Genomic DNA, 25,552 nt, shown 5'->3' with positions numbered 1-25,552 from the left:
CACATTTAATTAAAGCAAAGTAATGGAGCGCTCTGAAAATGATATCTGAAGGGACGTGAAAGTGGAGCAGCCGTTCGCCTGCCGTGACAGAGTCCATTCTAATATAACGCGTGTGCGTCTCCGAATAACGTTAGTGTGTCTCTTTCTAAACTTTCCATGTTTGATGAAGCCGTGCCATCTGGAGCAACGATGCCTCTGGTGTGTGTGTGTGTGTGCACATCTGAACAGCAGCTGTTTAAAATGGCAACAGATGGCTCCTCCTACTTTCTCCTGAGGCCTTTCACATTTTAACCCTCGACGGAGATCAAGATCATTGAAAAGCAGACTGTTATTTAAACCTTTACATCAGCGGTCCGGTGATTATCCGTTCAGCTTCTCTAGAAATCAATTGATCTACTCTTGAAATCATCTTCCAGGCGTCATTATTTCAGTTTAAGCAGCAAATGTAGATATAAAAATTAAATGAGTTTACTCAATTACACCCTGTCACTTGACCAATGAGGAGAAACGAGTCAAAGATAAGGAAAGACATCGTATTAGCAGTGGTTACAAAACAGCAGCAAAACCTGGAGTAAGCCATCATGGTAGAGGGTTATGTATAGGACTACAGTTGTCCTGTTTTAAATCATTTATACGGTTGACTTTTTCCATATCTTTACGGTTGTCGGTTGCTGTTTGGTTAGGTTCAGGTGGCAAAAACCCTCTGTTGGGTTCAGGCGACAGAAACCATATTCTCCAACAATCTGAACGGTTGTTTGATTTTCTAACATCAGTTTGTTCGACGTGAGCTTCACTGAAACACTTCAAGCTGACGAGTGTCCTGCATTGGAAGCAGGAATGCATGACAAGTTGTCCTGATATATTCAGGCTGATGTCCTCATGTTTCCCTCTTGAAATGAAGAAGTGGCCTCATTACATAGTGTGTTCACAGAGTGTTTAAATTTGATTAAATAGGTCTCAGTGCATGGGCACTCACAGTCTTTATCTATTTTTTGTAAGATCACAGTTTGTATTAATTGCAGCTTCCTCTGTCTGCCTGCTTCTAGCAGCTTTGCACATCTGGATTTTGACAGTGTCTCACATCCTCCATGCATCCTCTCAAGCTCTGTTCCCGTCAGATGGAGCGCATCTGTGACCTGCTATTTCAGGTCCTTGAAATTGTTTTCAATGAAGCTTCAAGCCTGGATTGTCCCTACGGCAGCCTCGCTTTGCCTATGCATCACTGTAAATCTGCAGAATTGTTTTGTAAGTCACGACTGCAGGAACCTGTTACGGTACACGACATCACTGTAGAGATGTATGAGATTTTGGTAGCTATAGTGTTTGAATGACTGATCATCTGTTCACTCTGAATTTGCCACAGAGATAGTTGTTCTCCCACGTCTGCAGAGCAAATCCTAAATTCAGTCAGACATTGTCATCAAATATCTGATAAAAACTCACCCAAAAGTGACTTTTGTCGAAGAAAGTAAGTCACAACGGCAATTTTAGGAACATTTCTGTAACACATCGAACTCATCTGAAAGGATGTACGTCTCTGAAGTCGGAAGTTTAGTGTCCAACCCGATCACAAAATAATAAAGGAAGTTATGCTTGAAAAGCTGCAGCCTAAAGAGGACGTTTTTGCCAATCACCGAAAGATATTTAACAGCTGCTCCACCTTCACAACAAGGACTCAATCAGGCAGTTTAACTTCCTATACAAACAACGTGTATAGAGACTAATACTTATGCACACCAGTTAGACTTGAACACAGCCTGGAAGGGAGACCAACCAACTCCCCTGTGATGTCCCAGTTCATGTCATGAATTTCATTGAAAACAATCATGAAATCTATTAAATTCATGATACACTGCAAAATCCGAGCTGTACGCCAGGAGGAAAAAACAAAACTACTACTCTCAGGAAAACATTGTGGTTTGGGTTGAAATAACGTTACTTATCTAACTTTAGTTTTGCTGTCAGACTGAACACGTGAGCCAACCTCCTCTCTTTATTACTTATATGGATACAACTTTGCCCGACTTCCTCCTGAGCTGCTGTAATAATTACTACAGCCACTAGATGTCGCAGCCTAACAAAGAAAATGAAATACGGGTCGTAACGTGTTGCTTTCACAGTCGACCTAGAATGGTCGTTTTTCTGATGAGGACATACCTGCCTGTAGCTTTTACCTCCTCATTCCTGTTAACCTCTACTTCTACTTAGACTTTCTACCCTTACATGTAACTTTCCCCCCCGTTTTTCCAATAAAATCCCTGCTCAGTGCCGTCTGCCTCGAGTCCTTTTCCTCGTACACACATTGGACAATGACAGTGTTCCTGTTTGCTGTAGTTATTTGAAGAGTGAAATGAGAGTCTGAAAATTTTTTGGCAGGACTCTCCTGCGTGTTTGTGCCCGGATACATCAATGTTTGAGGTAGCCGCTGTTTACCTGCTTTTCAGCCGTTTTATCCACATGTTGCAAACCGGGCAGAGTCGTAATTTCTTTGCAGGAATACGTCAAACGATCTTTGCGGGCTTACATCCTCTGACAGTTGGCAGTAGGTGTACTGGGTTTGTTCTTCATGAGGATATGATGGCACAATAATCCAAACCCAAACTTTTTAGGGCAGAAGAAGATGCCGAACACCCTAAAATAAATTTGTCTTCAACCTACATGAGCAGAGGCACAATAAGTCTCTGACAATTTCCTCCACAGGATCCATCACACTCCTGCTGAGCTCGGCTTGCCTCGACTTGTTCATCGGTTTTGTTTGCCGAGATGTTCTCAGCTGGTAAGCTCCTAACTAGCAATAAAACCTCTCTATCGATTGGGTTAATTTCCATAAAATGATAATTTTATGCAGCGGCGCCGTGAGAGGCCCTAAATTACATGAAAATGTAAACTGGACAGCTGAAAAAACATGAGGCAAAAATGCAGAACACTGCTGGGAGCTTTTCTACCTTTATTTCATATTTTGACTCTCAGGCTTTTGTATTTTTATTCCTTTAGATGTTTTTGTCTTTCCTGACTGTTTTTCATTATATTTTGACTCTTTGTTCCCACACTATTCCCGCGTGTCCAGGCAACACAGTGTGTTGCGACTCTTTTCAAGGTGAACAAACAGGAGATAGAGGGGAAGAGCAAAAGGCAAAGAGTGGGAACGTCGTCATTCTGGCAGGACCAGGAGAGGTCAAGGATATGAGGGAGACGTTTTTACGAGTGAGGATGAGCGGCAGCATTTGTCTTTATCGTCGTGATCAGCCTCAGGAGGGAGAGAAGGACAGAGGTGAGAGATGATGGATGTAGGAGGACGGCAGGACGGTAAACAAGTCGTCACGTGGCTCCGTGCTCGTGTTGCATGTGCGTGTCGGCGCCCAGGTGGAGATCAGAGCGTGTAGCTGAGAGCAATGTGCCGAGATGAATATCGTCGTTCATCCACGCGCCCCTTTGACATTTCTTTTGGGAGCTCATTCAAAGCGGAGAAGAAAAAAAAGTTAATGAGTGACTGAATGTGTGCGTTCAAAGTCTGTTTACAGCAAAACCAGATTAGCTCACAGCTGTGGTTGCAGATGAGCAGCACACAGACACTACGGAGAGGAGGAAGAGGACAGTAAGATGAAGAAAACATGCTAACCACGCTCCTTATTGGTTTGGTTCTTTATCGGTTATTTTTCATTAGGAAATAATTGCTTTTTAAAAATCAGATCATTAGAAAAAGTCAATTTAAAACAGGAATAGAGCTGAGTGTTTTATGACGACTGTATTGCAGCAACAGTCATGTTACGACACCAAAATCACTTTAAACTTTCTCGTTGGAAACAAACCAATCAGAAATAATGTTCCTCAACTATTAACATTTTCCAATTTCACCCCTCTGGTTATTTACCTGTTGATCCCATTTTTAGCATCACTGCATTTTGTTTATTGGTTATCACCATTTTCTCCTTTTTGGGGATTTTTAAAAAAAAAAAACGTTTTTTTTGTTCTTTAGTATTTTTTTCTTTCTTTTGTAATTTGGGTTGTTGTGGAAGAAAATGCAAAAATGGTGACCCGTAAATCCAGTATTATGTTTGTTACTGACATTAAATAATATTGAGTTTATAAAGTTTATAAAGAATGAAGAGCAGACATCAGTATCATCCTCCTCCCTCTGCTGATGACGATTCACTGCCTGCAGGTACCACTGGTAGAGGGAGGAGGGGCCGGTTTGTCTCTAAGCTAAACAGTTTCTACATACAGACTTTTCTGTAACATTTTGCTGTTAGCTGAGCATAGCGTTGGTGAATGAGACTCCAGACAAAGCAGGTTTAATATCACTGTCTCCATGTTTACATTATGCTTGCTGAACAGGTTTTAATCAAGTATTGGCATTTTACTCATGACGGTTTTTAATGCACTTACGGTAACAAGTCTTGTCATGAGCTCGAGTAATCTTTGATCACCACATCAGAAAAACTAAATCAACCCGACAGTTGAAAGATAACTCAAACTGTCACCATACGATGAAGGCCGGTAGCTGTGTCGCTGGTACGCTGCAATGGTCACGTCGCTTTGGGAGTCACCGCTTCTGTAATTGACGTATTCGGTAATTTTGGTAGAGGACGTGTTGGCCGTGTTGACTTCTTTCCGTGTGTGCTTGGAGGAGCTAAGCAGAGGAGAGGCTGCAATAACCGTGACACTTGTCAGAGCTTACCAATACTCCCAACCTTTTAGTGTTCATTTTCTGCCAGATAAGTCCCCTCAACTCAATGAAAGACATAATAAGAGCAATTAAGTCACTTTAGTTGCCAACTTTCCTGGGAGAAATGTAAAATCTCTGGTGATCAATCCGAAAAATGGTGGTCCCAGATTGCAGTTAGAGATTTGTCAACGGACGACCTAATTAAAGGTTTCACTGCAGCCAGACTGACTGAGACGATCTGCGTGACATAACAGTTTTTCTCAATACATGCAACTTTTTCAAAGACTTTTTCACTGTGGGTTAATCTGAAAACACCATGGTTTAGACAATGGAAGATTTGCCAGACATGGCTGGGAGCAGATTGACAGCCAGACAAAGAGCTTCCTGTTGAGTAACTTTCTTTGTGACCACCCTTTTCGAATGCCAATCCGTCATTAACCTTTGCATTCATTTCGCCAACTTTGTAAAGTAAAGTAGTTATTTGATTGGCGTCTTCATCAGCATACAAATTACTTTGTGCATAATTCAGCTGTCTGACAACAGAATTGGAAAAAAAAAAGTCTACAGCATGAGTTCGGCTACTGAAAACACAGCACTGGGGATGATGGCTGGAGAGGTGCAGAAATATTTAACCAGCTGAGACTCAAGTCTCTCCAGATGTTGGCTCGAGGGGACAGATTTGTTTGTGGACGACAAGACAAAGAGAGGCTCAGTGGTCGAGTATCCTTCAAATGAGGCGCCTGATGGATTGTTAAAAAACAGCTGAAACCTCCTGACCAAACTCTTTTACAGCATCTCTTGTGGGGGGGCTCTGTAACTTTCTGAAACTGACAAGCTTGGCCACTGTGCACAGTTCGATTACCAAGACCTCATTCAGAGGTGCTCCACTCAGCTGACGTCCTCTGTGAACTGTGAAACAAGAAGAAGAGGCCACAGCAACAGAAGAGACGCCCCCGTGGAGAAAGTCCCCAGACTCCCTTAAAAAAAACGCTAAATTTCATGAGTTGCTGAGTTAAGAGAAACTTTCATTTGTTGTAGAAATGTGTTGTCGACGGTGCTATAACTACTTGGGCCTTCTTGTAAATTCAGCTAGTGTTATAAAAGATATTTCTTTCTTTGTGTAAAATGCATCATGTCTGTTTGTCCCACTGATATACGTATTCATTTGCTTATAGAGCGGGGAAATGAGTAAGCAGTCACTCAAGATGCATGTCACGATGCATTTTAATGTCAGATGTGACCTGACGCACGTAGAGCTGTATACAAAGTCTGAATTCCCTCTCAGTCAGAGTGGGGATTTCAGCTCGTCTTGAGCCTTCAGATGTGGTCAGATGACGCATTGTTCAAACCTATTTAATTCAAGTATACCCTGATCATTAGCACTTCTCCTGTTCGTGTGGACATGGTCGAAGTGGCAGGACAGAGTGATTGAGAGAACACAAAGGAAGAGGCGATGTGAGGACACAGGAATATTTATCAGAAAGAGACAGATGTGGTCATGAGTGGGTAAAAGTGTAAGAAGCAATGGAGCGTGTTAAGTGCTAATGATCACACTGGGAGGTGAGAAATAAACAGTGAGCTCAAGCACTGAGGAGAGAGGTTACATGAGGTGAGAGAAAGAAAAAACAGGCTGCTTAGTCTCCTGTTGCATGTTGGGAGAATGTGCAGTGGATCTTTTGGTCAACAAAGTGGTCAAACAAAAGGAAAAAAATACATCAAAGCGTGTCAAAGGCAGATTTGCACCAGTTTTTCATGTTAATGATGAAGTGTAATGAGGCTGACATAAGAGGTTGAAAGTGAGACCTTTTTTTATCTGTCATCAGATATAATTCACATAATTAACTGAGCAGTTCATGTCTGGAATGCTTTTACTTCATGTGCTATAAATGCAGTCATTGTCAAGCATTAACTGGCCTGATAATTAGTGCACAGACATACTGGAATGCTATTATGTGTGTTTGTTTGGGGGGAAACGGTTGCTGTAGGCTAACTGAGGACAAATTGTTTTGTTGTTTTTTTCCTCAGCTGATAAAGCTGCATTTTGCAAACTTCCCCCCACAGTAAGAGTTATTTTTTGGGTTTTGTTTTGCCTTTGTCTGACACAGACAAGTGTGATTGGGAAACTTAGTCTCCCAGTCTCTGTTTAAGACATTTTGCAATTACACAAAGATGGATATACTGACTATATATTAATTTAAAAACAGTGTGAACTTAATCGTTGTCCTGAGGGCCAGCCCTCCCAAAACTGACTACTGTCTATCATACCTATCTGGCAGAGCTCAAACAGTTTTATGGATTGTTTCAAATCAAGTCTGTAAACTGATGATAAAAGGTGTCACACAAAGATCAATAGCAGACACACGGTTTATGTTTTATGTCCAACTCAAAACTGCAATATCCACTTTTATGCTGATGATGCCATCCTGTTCGCAATCATTCATACTGCAGATCACTCTTTTTCCAGGTTACCATCTGCTTTTGACAACCTATGAAATAATGGTGTTCCCACAGCACAGCGTTATAAAGACTTGCCAAGTGTGTCAAACTCAAGTTGAATCCCTCAAACAAAAAACTCAGATGTGAGTCTTGGAACAGACCATGGAAAAAAGGTGCCCCTTAAGGATCAATACGCCCTCTGTTTATTACTGTTTAAATATTTTCAATGTCCATTTTAATGCTTATGCAGCCATACTGTCTCCAGATATTTATTAAATTTTGTTCTAAAGTTCAAACCTCACATTTAACAAGCATCTGATCCCACTCTGTGCTCAAGATGTGATTAGTAAGGTAAAGCATTATAACAAAGTCTTGCCACCCAACAGACATCTTGGCAGTGCACCTAGGCAGTTATTTTGGACTAACGAGACCAGTCCACATCTAAATTAATGGGTCAAGAGCAGTAAGTTCACTCTCAGTGGTCATCTGCATGTATAGAATCAACTGGTCAAATCTGTTTTTTGTTGTTTTTTTAACAAAGAAAAAGGTTAGAAGTTTGTTTTTTGCCCAAAAGTAAGGTTTAACAACCTTTATGGACCTTTTATATTAAAAAATACTTCAAGTGGTTTGTCTCCTCTCATAATGTGCGACTATAAATACTTGAAAACTTGATGGTGTCCTAAAAAACTTCAAGCTAAACTACAGTAGAAACTCTAATTGGATTCTCAGAACAGAAGTTGGTCTCCATTAAAAACAGAAAACATACTGTGCGGCAGTATCTCCAGTGATTTATGGAGATATCCTGTACATGCTTGTGCTGCTGCCACTACCTGTTCACCCTAGGATGCCATTTATAAAAGCCATGTCATTCATGACTCAAGACAGCTTACGCACTCTTGAATTAATGTAATTGGTTCCGTTTTGCAATGGAGATCTTCCTGAATAATCAATGCTTAATTAACTGATTCCCCATGTTTGTTTATCTCTGTTCTCATCTTCGTCATCTCTCACTCATCACTTCTCTTTCTCTCCCTCTCACAGACAACCGGGTTTGGTGTGTATTCATTTGTTTTAGAAAAATAATTATCTTACCATAAATAGCCCAATTTATCACTTACTTTGGCAGATTTAAAGCATCCATAATCCCACTTCCCTATCAAGAGCTAATGCGCTCAGGGAGGAAGCAGGAATCAATGCTCTACCCTGACGACATAAACCACTAATTTTAATTGCGGTTCTCACTGAGTGAGTGAACGGTGGCTTTGTGATGGATTTCTCATCAACAGCTATCAGAGAAGTGAGTGATCAGTGTTCGACCTGGCGTTGTCTTCGGTGGTGTTCTCACCTTTATATATTGACCAGGAGTGCTGAGCTGAGTGAGGGTCATTTGTCAGAAGGAGGTCTCTATCCTTGTGTCCTGTTGGCTAATGGTTTAACTAGAGAGATCTTTACTTGGCAACCTCAGGCGAAAACCCCATCGAGACCTTGAAGTTGACAGGTGTTTTCTGACTCTTTACCGTTGCTGTATAATAGGTCCCCACTTCTGCAACTGTATGTGCTGTTGTAGTACTGTAGTACATGTTGGGGAACTTGTTTTTGAATACTTTACAGAAGATACAGGAGACTTTTTCCTCAATAAACTCTTGTGATGGATGCAAACAACATTACAGGGCACTTCCAACAGATTTTTATTCTAAGCTCGTTTGCATGTGAAGTGTCAAGTGAGCAATAATACGTAATATTCAACATTGGGTTAGATTTTCAAAATAAAGATTGCTGCCAAACAGTTCACATATGACAAGACTATTGGACTCTAAACAACATTGTCAAATGTTCATGGTCTCGGTTGGGCTCCAAAAACTACCTCGTTAGGTTGGTTTGGGCTCCAAAAACTACCTCGTTAGGTTGGTTTGGGCTCCAAAAAACACCTCATTAGGTTGGTTTGGGCTCCAAAAACTACCTCATTAGGTTGGTTTGGGCTCCAAACTACTTCGTTAGGTTGGTTTGGGCTCCAAAAACTACTTAGTTGGGTTAAGGAAAGCGTTATACCTTGGGTTAAAACAACTAAGTCTCTGTCACATAAGTGATGCAACTCCTGTCTTGACATACCGTACATCATTTATGTATGTTATGGTTATGTACTTCGGTAACAACCCCAGCTGCCTCATGTAACATGAACTTTTCTTGCTCTTTATAATACTGCACTAGAGGGGTAAATACAGCTACAAAATCGAAAGCACAGGGCCACTGACTAGGCTGTTGATATTACGTGTTGGGAGTGAGAATGGGTCTACCCCAACAACCTTAAATCAAAATGTGATTGAAAGGCTGCCAATCTATGATCTAGAGTACTAGACCTTCATTTCTAATGGACCATGAAAAGATTTCTTGGCATCGAACAACAGACTTTGAGATGAACTTGAACGTCGCCTCGAAAGTGAATGAGAGCAGACGGCGACAGTGACCCATCACATTGGATCACATCCCGTGTTAATAAATCTAACTGATGAATTCAATCCATTCAGCTTGTACCCTCTCTCTCTCCAACAGATGTCATTTTAGTTATGTTCTTCTGCCTTTTAAAGTCTTTATAACACTCAGCCCAGTCGCCAGGATAAAATATTAACAGTCAACGTTCCTGGAAACCCCTGGTTCACATTTGTATGTGTTCCTGTTCTGGTGGCGGAGGGGATGGTGGTGGAGTTACAGGCGAGAAGGCTACCAAGCCAACAACCAGAGTTTGAGACTGCTTTTCAATATTTGTAAGGGTGACCATTTGTGGCAACAAAAAAACAAGTATCTTTGATGATACCTCTGATACATCTCCAGCTGTGTTTGTGGCAACCAAAAGAGTCAACAACATGATATTTTGGGGCATATCAATAAACAAAAAGAGAAATTTTTAAAAATTTCTGCAAGATGAAGTGCTGCACCAAGACCAAGAATATATTATAATATAAAAACATCCTTTTTAAGATTAAAAGAGCTGCACAGTGAATACTTTAAATGGGCAGCATCAGACTAACAATCCAAATTTCTTAAATTAAAAGGAAACAACATTACATCACCTACAGATCCTCCAGTCTTAAAACGGAGTTGTTACTGTGGGATAATGAGGGATGCACATTTTAATTCTTCTTCTCTGGCTGTTTGTAATCAGTTTGTGCAGTCCAATTAAAGTTTGTCCAATTAAAGATAATGACTTATCAGGTTTCAAGTGATTTTTTTGTCACTGAAACTGAAATCTGTGCGAGAAACCACAGATTAAGACAAAAAAAAGAAACACAACTCACAGTTGAAGTTGTTAAGAATCCTCCTGCCCACAGTCAAAACTGTGCTACTGCCCAAACCCTGAGTTTAAATACCTTTTGGAAAGTACCACTAGCAACAGGTACGGGGAGGACAACAGGTGCATGAAAACAGTAATTTCAGTAACAGCTGATTTAATTCATCTTTCTACAGATAACATCTCTTTTAGAAGTTGAGTATTAAATCAACCAGCATCCCTGATTATGGCAGAAGATGAAAGAAAGAGAGAAAAAAAGCTCAAATAGCTGTTTTAACTCCCCTTTCCTATCCAACCACTTGATGGAGTCCAGTGAGTTCAACAAGAAGCACCTGGCTGATTACACCGCAGCTCACCTGGCCTCAATTAACCAGCGGACCTCGAAGGAATGACCCAGTTTAAAATATGGAAAAGGATTCAAAAGGTCTCATTAAAATGAAATGATCCACTTGGCAAAAGTTTAAACTGTTGAAAGGCTCGGTGAAAACCAAACTGTCTTGACAGTGCTGACATTTGGGGGGAACTGAACGCTGAAAAATAAAACTATGAACGTCTTGACAACAGACAGTTATGGGACAGGAGTCGATTTACATTTCGTACAGTAGAGGATCCCGTCTATAAAACTTCTTCTCTGGGCCCTTTTGGCATCTTCTTCCCTACAAACTGCTTCGCTCACTCGACCTGACGTGGACATTCATCCTGAAAATGCGGCGATTACAAAACCAATTTTAACCTCCCTCTCTGTATCAGCCCACTAATGAGGATGCATGCAGCGATTTAGTGGAGATACACAGTCACTTTTCCGATACGACTCCCGCTAGGATTGGACTCGGTCCAGTCACAAATGACTTAACGAAGGTGACGAGAGGACGTTTCTGTGCAGTCCAATAGCAACAGAGTCATAGCAGGGACACGCTGAGGACATGTCAAACAATAAATTGTTAATAATGGTGGTGTTTTCCTAGTTTTTAGGCTTTGCTAAGTGTTTTCTGGCGACAAAGGGACACTGGAAAATGAGCTCATTTATCTTTTCCGACTCATCTTCGGTGTTTGGATCAGTGTTTATCTACATTTGTTGTAATCACGGTGATAAAAATTAATAGTCCATGGAGAGCTGCGTCTCATTTACAACGTTCACGATGAACATCAACATCAAGTTCGGGCTTCTTCATCATCCTGATGTCTCAAGGGTGTCCTGTAAGTGCCACTGACTGTAGAAATTAACAAACTTTAGCACTTTGCTATAATAAAAAAGTTTGTACTTTTTCTCTCTCTTTCATGTAGATTCTGGGAGGCTGTTGATGACATTTAACAAACTGATCCCACATTAAGATAATTATTAGGCAGAAGAAGAAAAATGGGTGGAAATCATGGAGCTTTTAATCTGATTTGGGTCCCTACCGACCAACTTTAATAAAGAAGTTTCACCATTCGTAGGTGTGAGCTGCAGCCGAGCGCAGGTGAGGGTAAAACGGGGACATCATGCGTTAAATATCATAGCCTAGTCTGAAAAGTATCCAGCTGCGAAGCTTCCCCTCAGTACAATAAAAAACTTTCATTGCCATGGTGATAATTATCCGGCTTATACCGAAACCTATCACATGTTACTTCATTATCTGGATCTCTCAGGCGGAAAAGGGGTCCAAGGATGGGTGAGAAATCATTTTCTACAAAAATTTAACTTGGCCGCGTGTCAAAAACACAAAAACTTCAGGCACACATGGAAAACAATTTTGAGCGTAATACACCGCAAATATTCACACAGCTGGCAGAAATGAGATCCCAGGAGTTTATGTTGTGAGACCAAATCTGATAAGCTTCCTTTTTTTTCTTGGAACATGTAATAAAAGAGTCACTTAAAAAACAAAACATTATGTGAGCAGTTGGAGATGTGTGGACTTTATTTCCTCAAACCTCTCGGTGTAATTCGATTAAGATGTGAACTTCCGTCACGACGCAGTAACAATTTCGAAGACAATGTTACATAAAGGTTGTTGCCGTTGGTTTGGATGTCTGGAGCTGATAATCAGTCCACATTTAATCTGTTTGATGACACAATCTGTGTCTCCGCAAGTGATAAGACCGCGGCTGCTTCACTCCTTAGTGTTTATAATTACAGCCCAGACAGACAGACCCAAACACACACACACTCACACATGCACAAAGCAACCCTATTCTGAGATTACACTCGTGGTGAAAAAGGCAGAGAGTTTGCATGGAAAAAGTTGTCTCAGAAGTATTATTAAAGGGCCATTTCACCCAAATAACCAGCCATATGCTTCAAAGTTTGACGATGTACGTTCCCCTCTAGCGTCACTTCTTGAAGCGCCCCTCTAGTGTGGTAGTATTAGTGACTAAAATCTGAATTATGGTAAATGGACTTACATTTCTACAGCTCAATGCGCTTTGCAACACTTGTCACATACTGTACACGGCAGAGGCCTCCATGTGAGGTGCAATTTGGGGTTCAGTATCTTTCTCAAGGATACCTTGAGGGGAATCGAACCAGCGACCCTGAGTCAGGTGGTTGGATGGGTCATATACAGTTTTAAAAGCCTACTGTTGACCTTTGGTTGTGCAGCAACAGACTTACTTGAGCAGTCACAGACAATGTTTGAGATATAATATAAAATAGTAGTTGATATGATAACTTTTCCAGAAGAAATCCCGTCTTACAGTGTGGTGTTTTGCTCCACCAACAATCAAGTTGTAATCACGATTGGAAAACTTGTTTTATTTGTGAAATAACTTGTTTACGTCAGACGTGTTGTATTTTCGCTCTCGTTTTGTATGGAGGTATGGATATCGCCAGTTATTGGTAAGATGCCTGATTGATATTCATTTGTCATTTTGAGTTCAATGTTTTAAAAAAGTTAAACATGTTTACATTAAAGAATTAATGACCTAAAAGAGTTTAATCTCTAAAGCCTCGAGTTTGGCATTAAAGCCACCGCCATCTTGCATTTTTGGAGCCAGAAGTGACCATATTTGGACAAGAGGGTGGAGCTAGGGAGGATATCCCGAGCTCAGTAGCAACTTATCAAGGAGGTACGGCCTAAAGCATGCCCTGTTGTATCGTCTATTTTACTCTAAAGTTTAGCAGGTTTAAGACTGGAAGTGTCTTGACCTGCATTCTCTGGCTTCACTTTTCAGACCCTTAAAACTCCGTCCATATTTGATACAGTCAATTAATTAAATCCAAATTTAATGGATATAATAAAATATTCTTAATCTTCAAAAGACCAACTCTAATCGTGCGACCATCTCGAGCTGTCCCGTGAAATGGCATAAAATCGGCGTAAAGAATGACTTCCCTCGAGCGCTGCATCAGTCTCCAAAATCTCCAAAAGTTAGTTATATCCTTTAAAATCGCTTCTTAAAACCCACTTTTATCGACTTGCCTCCTTCTACTGCTCAGTCTTTTCATCTGTTCTTCATCCTCTCGTGTGATGTCTTTTTTCTTCCGTCCCTTTATTGCTTTTATTTGTTTATTGTTAATCTATTTATCGTCCTTTACTCTTTGTATCTGCTCTTAATCTTTTTATCTGCTCTTAATTCCTCTGACGTGACGTCGTCCTCTAATGGTCCTATCTATTGATTCAATTATTTTATTTATCTCCAGTTTTGCTTCACTTCTCCCCTCTTTCTTTTTCTGTGATCTTGCCTGCCTGTTTTATGGCTTTTATTCCTTTTAGTTGTATTGACTCATACTGTCTGTTTTCTGTCCTGCGTCCTTGTTTTAACTCACCTTAGACGAGGCGTCCTTGTGAATGGCTTGACTGTTGAGTGTTTGTTCTGTATAATGTTTTCTTGCTAAACTGTTTTTTAACTGTAAGCAACTGATGTGTGAGACAGAAAATGGTTTATTTATGTATATTTTGGCAGAAATATCGTGTAATCGTATGCCTGGACTCTACTGAAGACACGGGTGAACAGACCACAGTTGGAGTGGTTTGAAATAATTGCCAACAAACTTTTCTCACATACTTTTAAATCCTACAGGACCTGAACACACAGAAGATAAATACTTCACCCCAACTCAAAGATTAAAAGTTTACTCTGGGAGGCTGCCCAGATGTGCAGCACGTATTATTGACTTTTTGCCTCTGCGTGTGTGTGCTGCTGTGTGTTGGCAGCCCTCGGCTCATTACTCATTCATAGCTGTCAGTTGTTATATTCTACTCTAACGCGCCGATCGCTGTTTGTTTGCTGTTTTCTCACCGAGACGAAGGCTGTAATTTAGAGCGTTAATCTGCTTCCGTCCCTGTAAATAATGCCGCTGTTAATAATTCATGGATTAATCAACACATGTGAATATGGGGGGAAAGCGAACACTCAGCTCCGCACGCACACACTGACACGCACAAGTAAATAGAAGAAGCTTGAGACACTCAAATCTGTTTGTGACATGAATTCGTTTATGTTACATAAGCAAAGGAAAATACAATTAAGAGACAACACAAAAACCACAAGAAACTGCAGCTTCAGACACATCAAGACAACTCAGAACAGTGAAATCTCCCTCATAACACGGTGAAATGTCCCTTTAATGGCTTTCATTACAGTCCCAGCTTTGACGACAGAGGGCCCATACGCAGCAAAGTGTAAATAAAGGCATAATAGAAACCTCCTCAGTTCCAAATTGCATAAAATTGTTCAACAAATCTTCAATACTCTGTATCAAATCCTCAAATATCAGCCATGGAAACGGGGTCAGGGAAAAAAAACTCTCACCCCTCTTCTTCAACCGAATTATCGTCGAAAAAAGAATAATCCTGCTAACAGTAGCGACGCACCAAATACCTCATTGCCCCGTTTACAAAAAAAAACAAACACCAAACAGTTTATGAAATACCTGCCAAAGGACGCTGTGCTTTTCCAAAAATGTTCCTGAATAATTTCTCAGATTGAGAAAGGACATTTTTTTTCTCAGTTACGTAACAAAGATACCTCGACCTGTTTAATCTGTAAAGACGTTTGTAATCTTAACACGAAGCCCTGCGTTCAGCCCTCATCTCCTGCTTTATAAACAGTCCCTCTTCTGAGCAGGATGATGCTGCCGTTTTGTGTGTTCTCCCTGTTTGCCGACTTCACAGAGCGGTGATAACCTGTTGTGGGATTAAAACGTCCCAGCTTGTATTTAAGACTCCCACTGAGCTCACTTTGTGCTCGCTCTTTTCTAATATTAAGAGGATTTGTTTCTTAATTGGAGACCTGCGCCCTGCTCCTTCTCTTCTCTGTAAACATTCAGCTCCTCTTCCTGTCTCTACTCCCTGTAGTGAGCCACCAGGATCAGTTTGGGTTTAGGGGTAACAGCTGGGGCGTTGGAGGCAGCAGGAGCAGCAGCGGCAGCAGACTCTTGTTTCGACGGAGATGGAGATGAAGCCCCGTGGCTGGCTTTCTGCGTCGAGTCGTGGACGGAGTTGGGTGTGGGGAGGGCCGTGGAGGGCGCCGGAGCCGTCACGCGGTGTTCCTTCTGCTGACGGACGGTGCGGAGCGTCTTAGTCGGCCGTGAAAATGTCTTTATTGTGGAGCCTCGCTCGGGGACGGAGCAGCTCAGGAACGCCCTGAAACACCTGTAGAACTACACACAAACACACACACACGCATTATTAAGAGAGTAGTAATCATAATATTTCATTTTATTTTGTAAATACACCATCTATTTCCTGTTTGTCCTGGAAGAGGGATCCCTCCTCTGTTCCTCTTCCTGATGTTTCTTCCATTTTTTCCATGTTAAGGTGTGTTTTGAGGGTGATTTTCCGTATCTAGAGTGGGTCAACTGTGGAGGCAGATTTTGTCAGGATCACGATGAATAAACTCGACTTGACAAGAGGGACTAAAAGTCAGTGAAGGCAAGGTTTTATTTATAACACATTTCAGACACAGAGGCAAGATCTGCAGAACACATCAATTAAAAAGATTTTAAAAATGAGATAAAATACAGATTAAATAGTACAGAAAGACAGTTAGAGTGCAGTAATGATTTGTAAGCAGTAACAGCAGAAAACCAATCAATCAAAGGACAGCAGCAGCAGCAGCAGTAAAACGGCATCCAACTGCTTGAACATGTGCTGAAAGTTTCTTTGGTCACAGTAATCAAACATGATATAGTATCAAAAGCAGTAATAGCTGTAATAGTATGCCAGTAGTATTGGTAAAAGTCGTAGTAGGATAAACCCCAATTCAAAATATTGGTAGTGGTAGTTGTAATGGTTGTAGTTGTGCTGTACTCCTGATACTGTATGCAGTAGTAGTAGAAGAAGAACTGAAAGTAGAAGAAGTAATTGTCCTAATAATAGTTTGGAGCCTAAACCTAACCAAGTAGTTTTGGGGCCTAAACCTCAGCTGAGTGACAGTTGTTAGTAGTAAAACACTCTGTAGTATCAGCAATCAAGTAGCATCACATAAAACTTACACTTACTGGGCGTACTCCTCTAGAAATAGTTGCAGCAGTAGAAGGGTAAAGGTAGCAGCAATGAAAGTGTTGGTAGTAGTCGACAGAGGTCTTGGTAGTAGTAAAATGATTAACATTAAATGTGAGACAGATCATTTCTCTGCAGCTCAGTCGTTCTTCTTGTCTCCTCCGTGTTGAGGGGTCCAGCAGGCAGCGTGCCCCCCTGGATAAACGTAGTGTACTTAGTATACTCTCTGGTTCCACACGTATACTTTAAGTCTACTACATTTCCCCAGGGCGCCGCAGATCAAACATGCATTGCATGAGACAGTTAATGGTGCTTTTTAACTGAGATACTTAAGCAGCAGGCTGACAATTCATCATATACATATAAGCCAATTAATTTTCTGTTACCCCGAGGAAATGATGCAGCTTTCAAATTTAGCACAAGGTTTTTAAATCTTCTGGTGTCTCCAATCCCAAAGTATTAATCTAACTGGAGAGCTGAGCTTTGGGGGAGAAAAAACAGGGCTGTTGGTTTAAAAAGCGAAACCTCCGGGGAAACAAAAAGAGAGAGATGTGTGAAGTGGGAAGTGGGAAGTGTGAAGGAGAAAGGGATGAAAACAGCAGGAGAGCAGGACAGGAGGAAAAGCTGACGTCATGAGGGATTACAGCGAATATCAGGCACAGATTGAGATCTTAAGACTGAGGAGTCACCGAATCCTCACCTGCCAATCCAAGTCCGTGTCTTTAAGGCAATATGACACATGATAGCACCTCTGAATACACTTCACTGCTTCCTCTTTTACTGTAGTCGAAGCCATACCGCCACTCACTGTCACATTTTATAACATGAAGTTTAACATAATAGAAGGAGGATTATTAAAAGCAAATACAAATGAAGAAATACATAAATAACGTACAAGTCGATTCAATTCAAGTCAATTTAGGTGGACAGGGGAAAGAAATGATCTTCATAAGAATCAAGGCAGATAAACCAATCACCTCAAGTTCAATCATCAGTCAAACAGTAAGCAGGACGCTGACACTTTCTTACTTCCTCTCCTCATTCGTTTCTGCTCCTCCATCTTTTGCCCTTCCTTTGTTTGTCTTTAGTTCTCTCCTCCTTTCTTCTTTCCTTGTCTTTCTTTGTTTCTTTCTTTCCTCCCTCCATCTGTCTTCCTTTACTTCCTCTTCTTCCTTCTTTCATCCTTCCCTCCATTTTCCATTTCTTTCTTATTTCCTTCCTTCTCTTCCTCTTTTGTCATTTTCTTTCTTCCTGTTGTTGTTTCTTTTGCCTTCCTTCCCTCCTTCCCATTTCCTTCTTAATTCATTCCTTCCTTAACATCTTTCTTTCTTTCTTTCTTCTTTCCTTCCTTGATATTTCCTTCTACCTTTCCTGCTTACCTTTACTTCTTTCTTTCTTTCTCTTTCTTTCTTTTTTCTCCTTCCCATGTCTTTCTTTCCTTCTTCCTGTTGTTGTTTCTTTTGCCGTCCTTCCCTACTTCCCATTTCCTTCTTTATTTCTTCCTTCCTTCCCATTTCCTTCTTTATTTCTTCCTTCCTTCACATTTCCTTCTTCCTTTCCTCCTTACCTTTATGTCTTTCCTTCCTTTTCTTTCTTTCTTTCTTTCTTTCTTTCTTTCTTTCTTTCTTTCTTTCTTTCTTTCCATAACATAACAAAAGAAACAGTGTGAAACAGATGAAAAGATGTGAACGAGTTTCATAATAACTGTAGATAATAACTACGGACGTCAGCGGCGGCAGCATCTCCTCCACAGACGTCTGTCCGGGTGTTTCTCGGCGGCTTGAATCTGCGCAGCGCTTTAAGTCTTCAACTCGCCTCAACACACTGCTGCCATAGTTATGGGCTGGGAGGAACTGAAGACTGAAAGCGCCACACAGTGAGACCTCCTGCACGCTCAAAGCTCAGTTAATCAACATGAACACAGTCAAAAACTGCCTCACAAGTCATCAGAGTTAAATGTCTCAGCAGAGACATAGAGACGGTCCAACAGGTGGAGGCAGATAAAAAAGAGACGGACGCAGATAAAAGAGTGTGAACGCGTGAAGGAAGAAGGAAAAGGTCAGCGCCGCACTGATACCGACATCACATGCTAATCAAAAATCAAAGCTAACGTTACCTTTCTTCCTTCACCTCTCTCTTTCATCTTTCACCTCTCCGCCCGTCTTTCATCTTCACGTCGTTCTCACTTTTACCGTCCTCGTTCCTTCTTTCATAATCATCATCCCTCTTCTGCCTCTTTTCATTCTCCGCTTCCTGCTGATGTCTTTCTGACTCGTTGCGTCTTCCTCGCTCTTCATCTTCTCACTGCTTTTTTCCTTACCTTTTTCTTTTTCTTTACTTTCCTCCTTCCTTTTCTTTTATTCCTCCCTCGGCTCCTTCATTGCTCTCTTTTGGTTTTCCTCCTTTTTTTTCCTTTTCCATCCTTCTTTTTTACTTCCTCCTCCCTTCTTTCCTCCTTTATTTCTCTTTCTTCCTTCATTTTCCATCTTATGTCCTTCCTTCCTTCCTTTGTTCCTTCCCTCCTTTCTTTCTTTCCCTTTTCTTTTTTCTTCATTCCCTTATTTTTCATCTTTCCTCCTTCCTTCCACCCTCCTTTTCTATTTTATATTCCTCTTTGTATATCTCCTCCCTTCCTTTCTTGCTCTTGTTCCATCCTCTTCCTCCCTTAGTTCCCTTTTCCTAATTTCTTTCCCTTATCAATCCTTCTTTCTGTCCTCTTTTCTTCCTTCCTTTTTCGTTCTCTGTTCCTTTCTTCTATTCTTTCTTTCTTTCTTTCTTTCTTCCTCCCTTTCCTTTCTGACTTACTTTAGTCCTTTGTTTCTTGACTGTATTCCCATTTCATATTTTTCATGTAATAAAATCTACAATCATACTCAACATAGAAACAAAGAAGTCTCCTGTAGGTTTTCTACGATGGCAGGAAATAAACGAGCAGTAAGCAGTTTCACACTGAAAAGCAGCTCCTGTGTTGTACTGAAATTCCCACCTTGTGTTTTCATGTACACGAGCTTCAACCTTGAACCGAAGAACCAGATATTTCAGCTGTTCATCTTTTGTTCTTGTCAATCAACCAGGCCGTTGACAGGAACAGTCAGATCAGATCAACTCACAGGAAATAAAACTGTGTTTTTTCTTTTTCGAGGGATAAAAGAAAAGCTCGTCAAACTGTCTGACGCGGTCTGGAGTCACGCATGAACTGTCCTCTCTGCGATGCTTATATTCATCTGCAGTTATTAGACTAATCTACTAATGACTGCGGTAACGATTTATTGATGCTGAAATGCTTCTCGAAGCACCTTGAAGTTTGCTATCCTGTCAATTAGGACATCAACCAGATTACTTCTCTTTCTTTTCCATCAGTGTTTTTTTCCTTCGCCGTGTCCTTGAATGTCAGCGATGTGTATCACAACCTCACAGGAAGCTGGTAGGTGTTTTGTGTCGACGCTGTTAAGGCTTTGACACCACGGTAATAATGTCACACCTCTTGTCTTTTATCTGTGTGTGTGTGTGTGTTTCTGTGTGTATTTATAGTTGGTCTCTGTGAGTGTGTGTGTTCTGTCTGAAGGTGTAAATGAGGACCCAGCCTCCACCTACATTAACCTCCCCTGGGTGTGAATCACAGGACTGGCCTGGGTGTCTGACTCACCGCCAAAATCAAGGAGGGCAGATCATCGGGGATAGCAGACTCTAATCAACACCGGCTCAGTTTGGGATTTCAATTTACACAAAAAGCAGCAGTTTAGATCATGTACTCGAGTAAAAGTACTAATGTCAGACTGAAAATACTCCAATACCAGTAAAAGATTACTGCCAATTAAATTAAACCAATGTTTAAGTGTTTTATCGCATACGTGTTGCATTATATCTCACCTATACGCCGCTATCAGGCCCAACAATGGCAAAAATGATGATTTTAATGGTATTTTACAGTTTGTAATTTCCTCCAAAAAGTGATAAAATGGTCGATGACTCATTCTGTACAAGAACATGTGCTTATTTTCGTCCAGTACACTCTCAATTTTCATGCTGCTGCAATGAGTATATAAAACGAAGGACAAGGTCGGAGCAGTGGAGCGTTTCTGTGGACCGAACACGGGATGAAAACACAATTTTATTTGGTTCCACTTCCTTTAACAGGGTCCTGAAATGTCATGGTGAGTGGGGGGTAATTACCAAGCAATGTATCTGAAACGCCTTTGAAATTAGCCCCCAAGTTACCACTTTAGTCACCTCAAAATGTTTTTAAAATCACCCCAATATTCAATAATAATATTATCTATAAGCTTTGATTTCCCCGCCAGCTGCTGTGCCTCAACTCTGGACAGATTTCTTTACTTGCTGCTGAAGTAACTGTGAACTATTGCTAACTAGCAGCCTCGCAACGATCACTTCCTTCAGTTTATCACACAAAAAATGTCGAATGCAAAGAACCAAAATTTGGAAATGATAAAAAAGTACAATATTTGCCTCTAAAAAGTATAAAGTTGCATAAAATTAAAACACTCAATAACCTCAAGTTAGGACTTAAACACAGAACTTGAATAAAGGCACTTGAACCCCCGACATACATAAGAAACATACAGTTGGCCAATTATAATTTAGGCTGGCCAATCAGTTTTCACGCCCCTGTTCCCACCAACGTTAAAGATATTTTTCAGGTGACTCTGCGATTAGATTCAAATTCATTCTCATCCCTCAGTAAAAGAGAAATATGCAAAGTTTGGATGTGATGATAAATTAAAGCGAGCAGTAAACTTCACAGCGAGCAGCAGCTGAAACCTGATCAACAGGATGAAATATATATATATATATCTTCTCCTCACGCCTTTCATTTAGTGTTCAGTCATCACGTTTGTCCAGTGTTGTCAGTGTTATTCCTCCCACTCACATATGTCACGCCAATAGTCCCAATGATTACATTTGCAACATGCAACACAGCTGATTTAAATCATGAAAACAACGCAGGCTGCTTGATTTTTATCTTCCACCGCCTCACCTGCTTGTTCATGAATATGTAGATAAAAGGGTTGATGACGGTGGAGAACTTGGCCAGCAGCGACGGCATGATGCTCGCCTCCGGGGTCAGGAAGTCTCGGGGGCCGAAGGTGGAGAGCAGAGCTGCCACGCCGTAAGGCAGCCAGCAGACCAGGTAGCACACCACCATGGTGACGACCATCACCAGCACCCGCTGCTCTCTGCGGCGGGTCACCACTGAACTCACGCTGCTGACCTGCCAGAGGAAAAAAAACAGGAAGTGGAGATTTTGAGAATTTGACCCATAAGCTCACAGATATCTCTCAACTGTTGGATGCACGACGGATATTGGGCCAATAGTTTTTTATTTATTTATCATTATCCGAGAAACTGTAGCAGATAAAATGATTGTCATAAATTGTGTTCAATGACTAAAGCATCTAAACACTCATACAGTATGGAATGAACCTTTACAGGTTGTTTGTGATCCGCAAATATACACAAAGAAGAAAAGAGAAGAAGAAGAAGACAGGAAGAAAGAGAAGAAGAAGACGAAGAAGAAGAAAAAGAAGAAGACAAAGTAGAAGAAGAAGAAGGCGAAGAAGAAGAAGATGAAAAGACAAGAAGAAGAAAAGAGGAGGAGAAGAAGAAGAAGAAGAAAAAGAAAAGTGTCAGAAGAAGAAGAAGAAGAAAAGAGAAGAAGAAGATGAAAAGACAAGAAGAAGAAAAGAGGAGAAGAAGAAGAAGAAGAAGAAGAAAAGAGAAGAAGAAGAGAAGAAGAAAAAGAAAAGTGTCAGAAGAAGAAGAAGAAGAAAAGAGAAGAAGAAGAAGATGAAAAGACAAGAAGAAGAAAAGAGGAGAAGAAGAAGAAGAAGAAGAAGAGTACAAGTTATAAAATGAAGTCATGAGTCATTCAGAAAGTTACTTTCCATTCCTGAAAACGATCAACTTTCATCTCATAATTTAATGAATTATTCCAGAAATAATTGCTTAATTTCTTTCAAAATCTCAGTTTCACTCTCAGAATCCCAGTTTTTTCTTTCCCCCACAGTCTTTAATCTTTGTCACAGGATCTTCTGGTGTCTCTTCGTTGTCCATCTCCACTGTGGATCAGTGGGACATTTACATCCCTCTGCCCACCTGCCAAAGCTAAATGCCAGCGTTGAACTGCTTGAAGATGCAGCTCCTCCAGCGTCTATTAGATCCAGCTCCAGATAATCCCACTGTACCGGCGCCAACAAGAAAACTCCCAACTTCTTCACAAGAAAGAACCGGCTCCTCTCCCTCTCTTTCGTCTGCACATTCATCTGGGAGGTCTCAAAGACGTAAGTGGACAATAAATCTACGGGACCAGAATCAGTCTCATATGAGACAACAGGAACAAAACTGACCTTTTAATCACAAGTGGAGTATCACAGTGGAGGGCGACCAATCCGGCACCTTAAAACAACAGATCTGCCTTCTGTCACCTGGTTTGTATCTACAATTAGCTCCATGAGGAGGAATTTCACAGCTCTTACATTAATGAAGTCCACTTAAAAACCCGGCCAAACAAGTAACTGCTCAGCTGCCTTCACTCAAGCAGAAAATGGATGAAGTGGACAAAAGGTCATTGCTTCTTAAATTGAGACTGACTGAACTCTACAGCCCAGACCGACGTGTCAGTCAAAAAAGCAGTCCCTCAAGACGTTTGACAACAAAACCACCACTACAACTGGAAAAAAATCCAAAGTTCAGCCTTCTCCACGTCACTGTGACGAGACCTATCAATAAAGTCAATGGCAGACAGCTTCCTGCTGTTCGGGTGAAGAGGGACATGACTCTCACTCGACACTTCGCTGACTCTTCAATCATACTGGCTCGAGGAGAGACACTTAAACCTTAAAAGGTCCAAATATTTCTTAATCTTTCCTGAAACGAGCTCTTGTTTTGGAAGCTATTAATGGTCTGCGTGCCATTAAAATGTGTCTCCATTCCTTCAATACCTTTCTATAAAGTAGTTTTCACTGTTAGTGGCGGGGTACGCCATTCTCGCTCTGGAGTGCAGCCGTGCCGTTCATGATTTTATCTCATTTAGCTAAGCCTCACTGTCTGTAGTTCACCTTTATTATCAGAGCTGTATTACGTCTTTAATCCAACTTTAAATAGTTTAAAAATCCTTTAGTTTGATGGGTTTGCTTCTACTACAGCAGTTAAAGGAAATGCAGTGTATTTCTCCGATGGTTAGGGCTGACAGCAATCAGACAAAAGTCATTTCTTTTGCATTTTTTTGTCAGCAGATCAGTTTGAAGTGTGGCATATCACACTTTACTGCCTCACATACGGGAAATAAAGATTCTATTCAGTTTTTACAAATGTACCTATCATTTCACTTGATGTCCAGATCCCAAGGACACCAAAGAACAATCCAATAATTCAAAATAAAAGTCTGTAAGTTTGAGATGTACTTGGGCTGAGGAGGTTAAGTGATTCAGCAGATTTAACACTGCAGCCTGCGGTCTCACACACTGCAGTAAAACTACTTTGCAAAAAAAAGAAAAAAAAAAAACAAGCCGCACACTCCCAGAAAAGGGACAAGTTGCCAATGTCTGCTTCTGCCAGAAACAGATGTTTGTTACACTCTCACACTCACATACAATCGATCCATCACTCAATAAAACAGCACATACTGTAGATACATCCTCCACAATAACAACAGAACCGAATCCATTACATTTTTCATTTCCAGGAGCTGCAGACGCTCGAGTGACATTTGAACCCAAACAATCACATCCATCTTCTGCCAACAGAAATACTGCATTAAATATTCATTATTATGACAATATAATTTACACTTTTCAATTAAGACACACGAGCGAGGCAGGGAGAGGCAGAATGAGAGAGTCGGACCATGAAGTTTTGTTAAAGTTAATAATTTAAACTTGGATGTAATTTTAAAAAAAAGTCTCGCTGGCAAACCTCCTTTATTACGAACGTCACTGACGCCTGTGAAGTTTATCTTATTCTCCACTCAAAGAGTAAAGCATCAGTAACAGAGTTAAAAACACACAAGGATGCCATATTTGAGACGTACCTCACATTAACTTTCATATTTCTCTTTCTTACTCACGTTTTTGGAAACACATGTATTCGTAGTTTTGCCAAATAAGATGAGAAGATTACTATATTTAAAAACATATCCAAAATAAAGCAGTTTCTGACGACGTTGAAAAGACCTCAGAATTCAAGTTTTTTGACGTATCCTCACTCTGGAGGAGCGAGTCAGGTGCAGAGGATCTTTTGGGATGAAGAAGTGGATTTATCTTCACTCCTATATATCAACCCGACTGCAGCAGCGATCCGCGGAGGTGATGTTGACTGTTGTTTTAGTTTAATTCACGTTACGTTTTGCCGACGTGCAGAAGTTAGAGCGACGGGCGACCAAATAAAACACACCATTACCTTGAGTAAGCTTGTGGATTTCTCTGGTTTTGAACATTGTTGGGAACATCTGGGATAATTTAAGTTGACAACTAAACAAAATAGTGTATATAATAAAGGTGCAGTTGTTTTTTTAAGGGGAAAACGGTGTTTAACTTACAGAAAACAAGTATTTGTATGTCTGTTGAGCAGCAAAGGATGTTCTGTTATCCATGAACTGATAAATGGTGGATGTTAAGTAAAACATGAATTTTGTCAGAAGGTCTAAATCGGATGACAAACAAGTAAACAGCAGTGCCGGCTGTAGTCGTTTGTCAGTTTGATCGGTTGCCAATTTTCGGAGAA

The 25,552-nt window shown here is 40.8% G+C and overlaps 2 protein-coding genes across 2 annotated transcripts in view; both read right to left on the bottom strand.

Moving 5' to 3' along the window:
- thnsl1 (threonine synthase like 1) overlaps positions 1 to 25,552 on the bottom strand; it is a gene marked incomplete at its 5' end in the record, with an annotated part of 333,814 nt that overhangs the window by 142,674 nt on the left and 165,588 nt on the right. The window lies entirely within an intron of this gene.
- The window catches only part of tmtopsb (teleost multiple tissue opsin b), a 33,673-nt gene continuing 22,913 nt past the window's right edge, over positions 14,793 to 25,552 (bottom strand). The window contains exons 3-4 of the mRNA XM_084340233.1: positions 21,810 to 22,043; positions 14,793 to 15,972 (exon numbers count right to left, since the gene is read on the bottom strand). Coding sequence (XP_084196359.1) covers positions 15,655 to 15,972; positions 21,810 to 22,043 — 552 coding nt within the window. The 3' untranslated portion in view covers positions 14,793 to 15,654. The remainder of the gene's footprint in view (positions 15,973 to 21,809; positions 22,044 to 25,552) is intronic.

Source organism: Pagrus pagrus (assembly GCF_965226575.1).
Source record: "Pagrus pagrus genome assembly, chromosome: 20".
NCBI classification, from domain to species: Eukaryota; Metazoa; Chordata; class Actinopteri; order Spariformes; family Sparidae; genus Pagrus; species Pagrus pagrus.
Note: the sequence above shows the minus strand (reverse complement) of the source record. Positions and strands in the feature narration are given on the sequence as shown.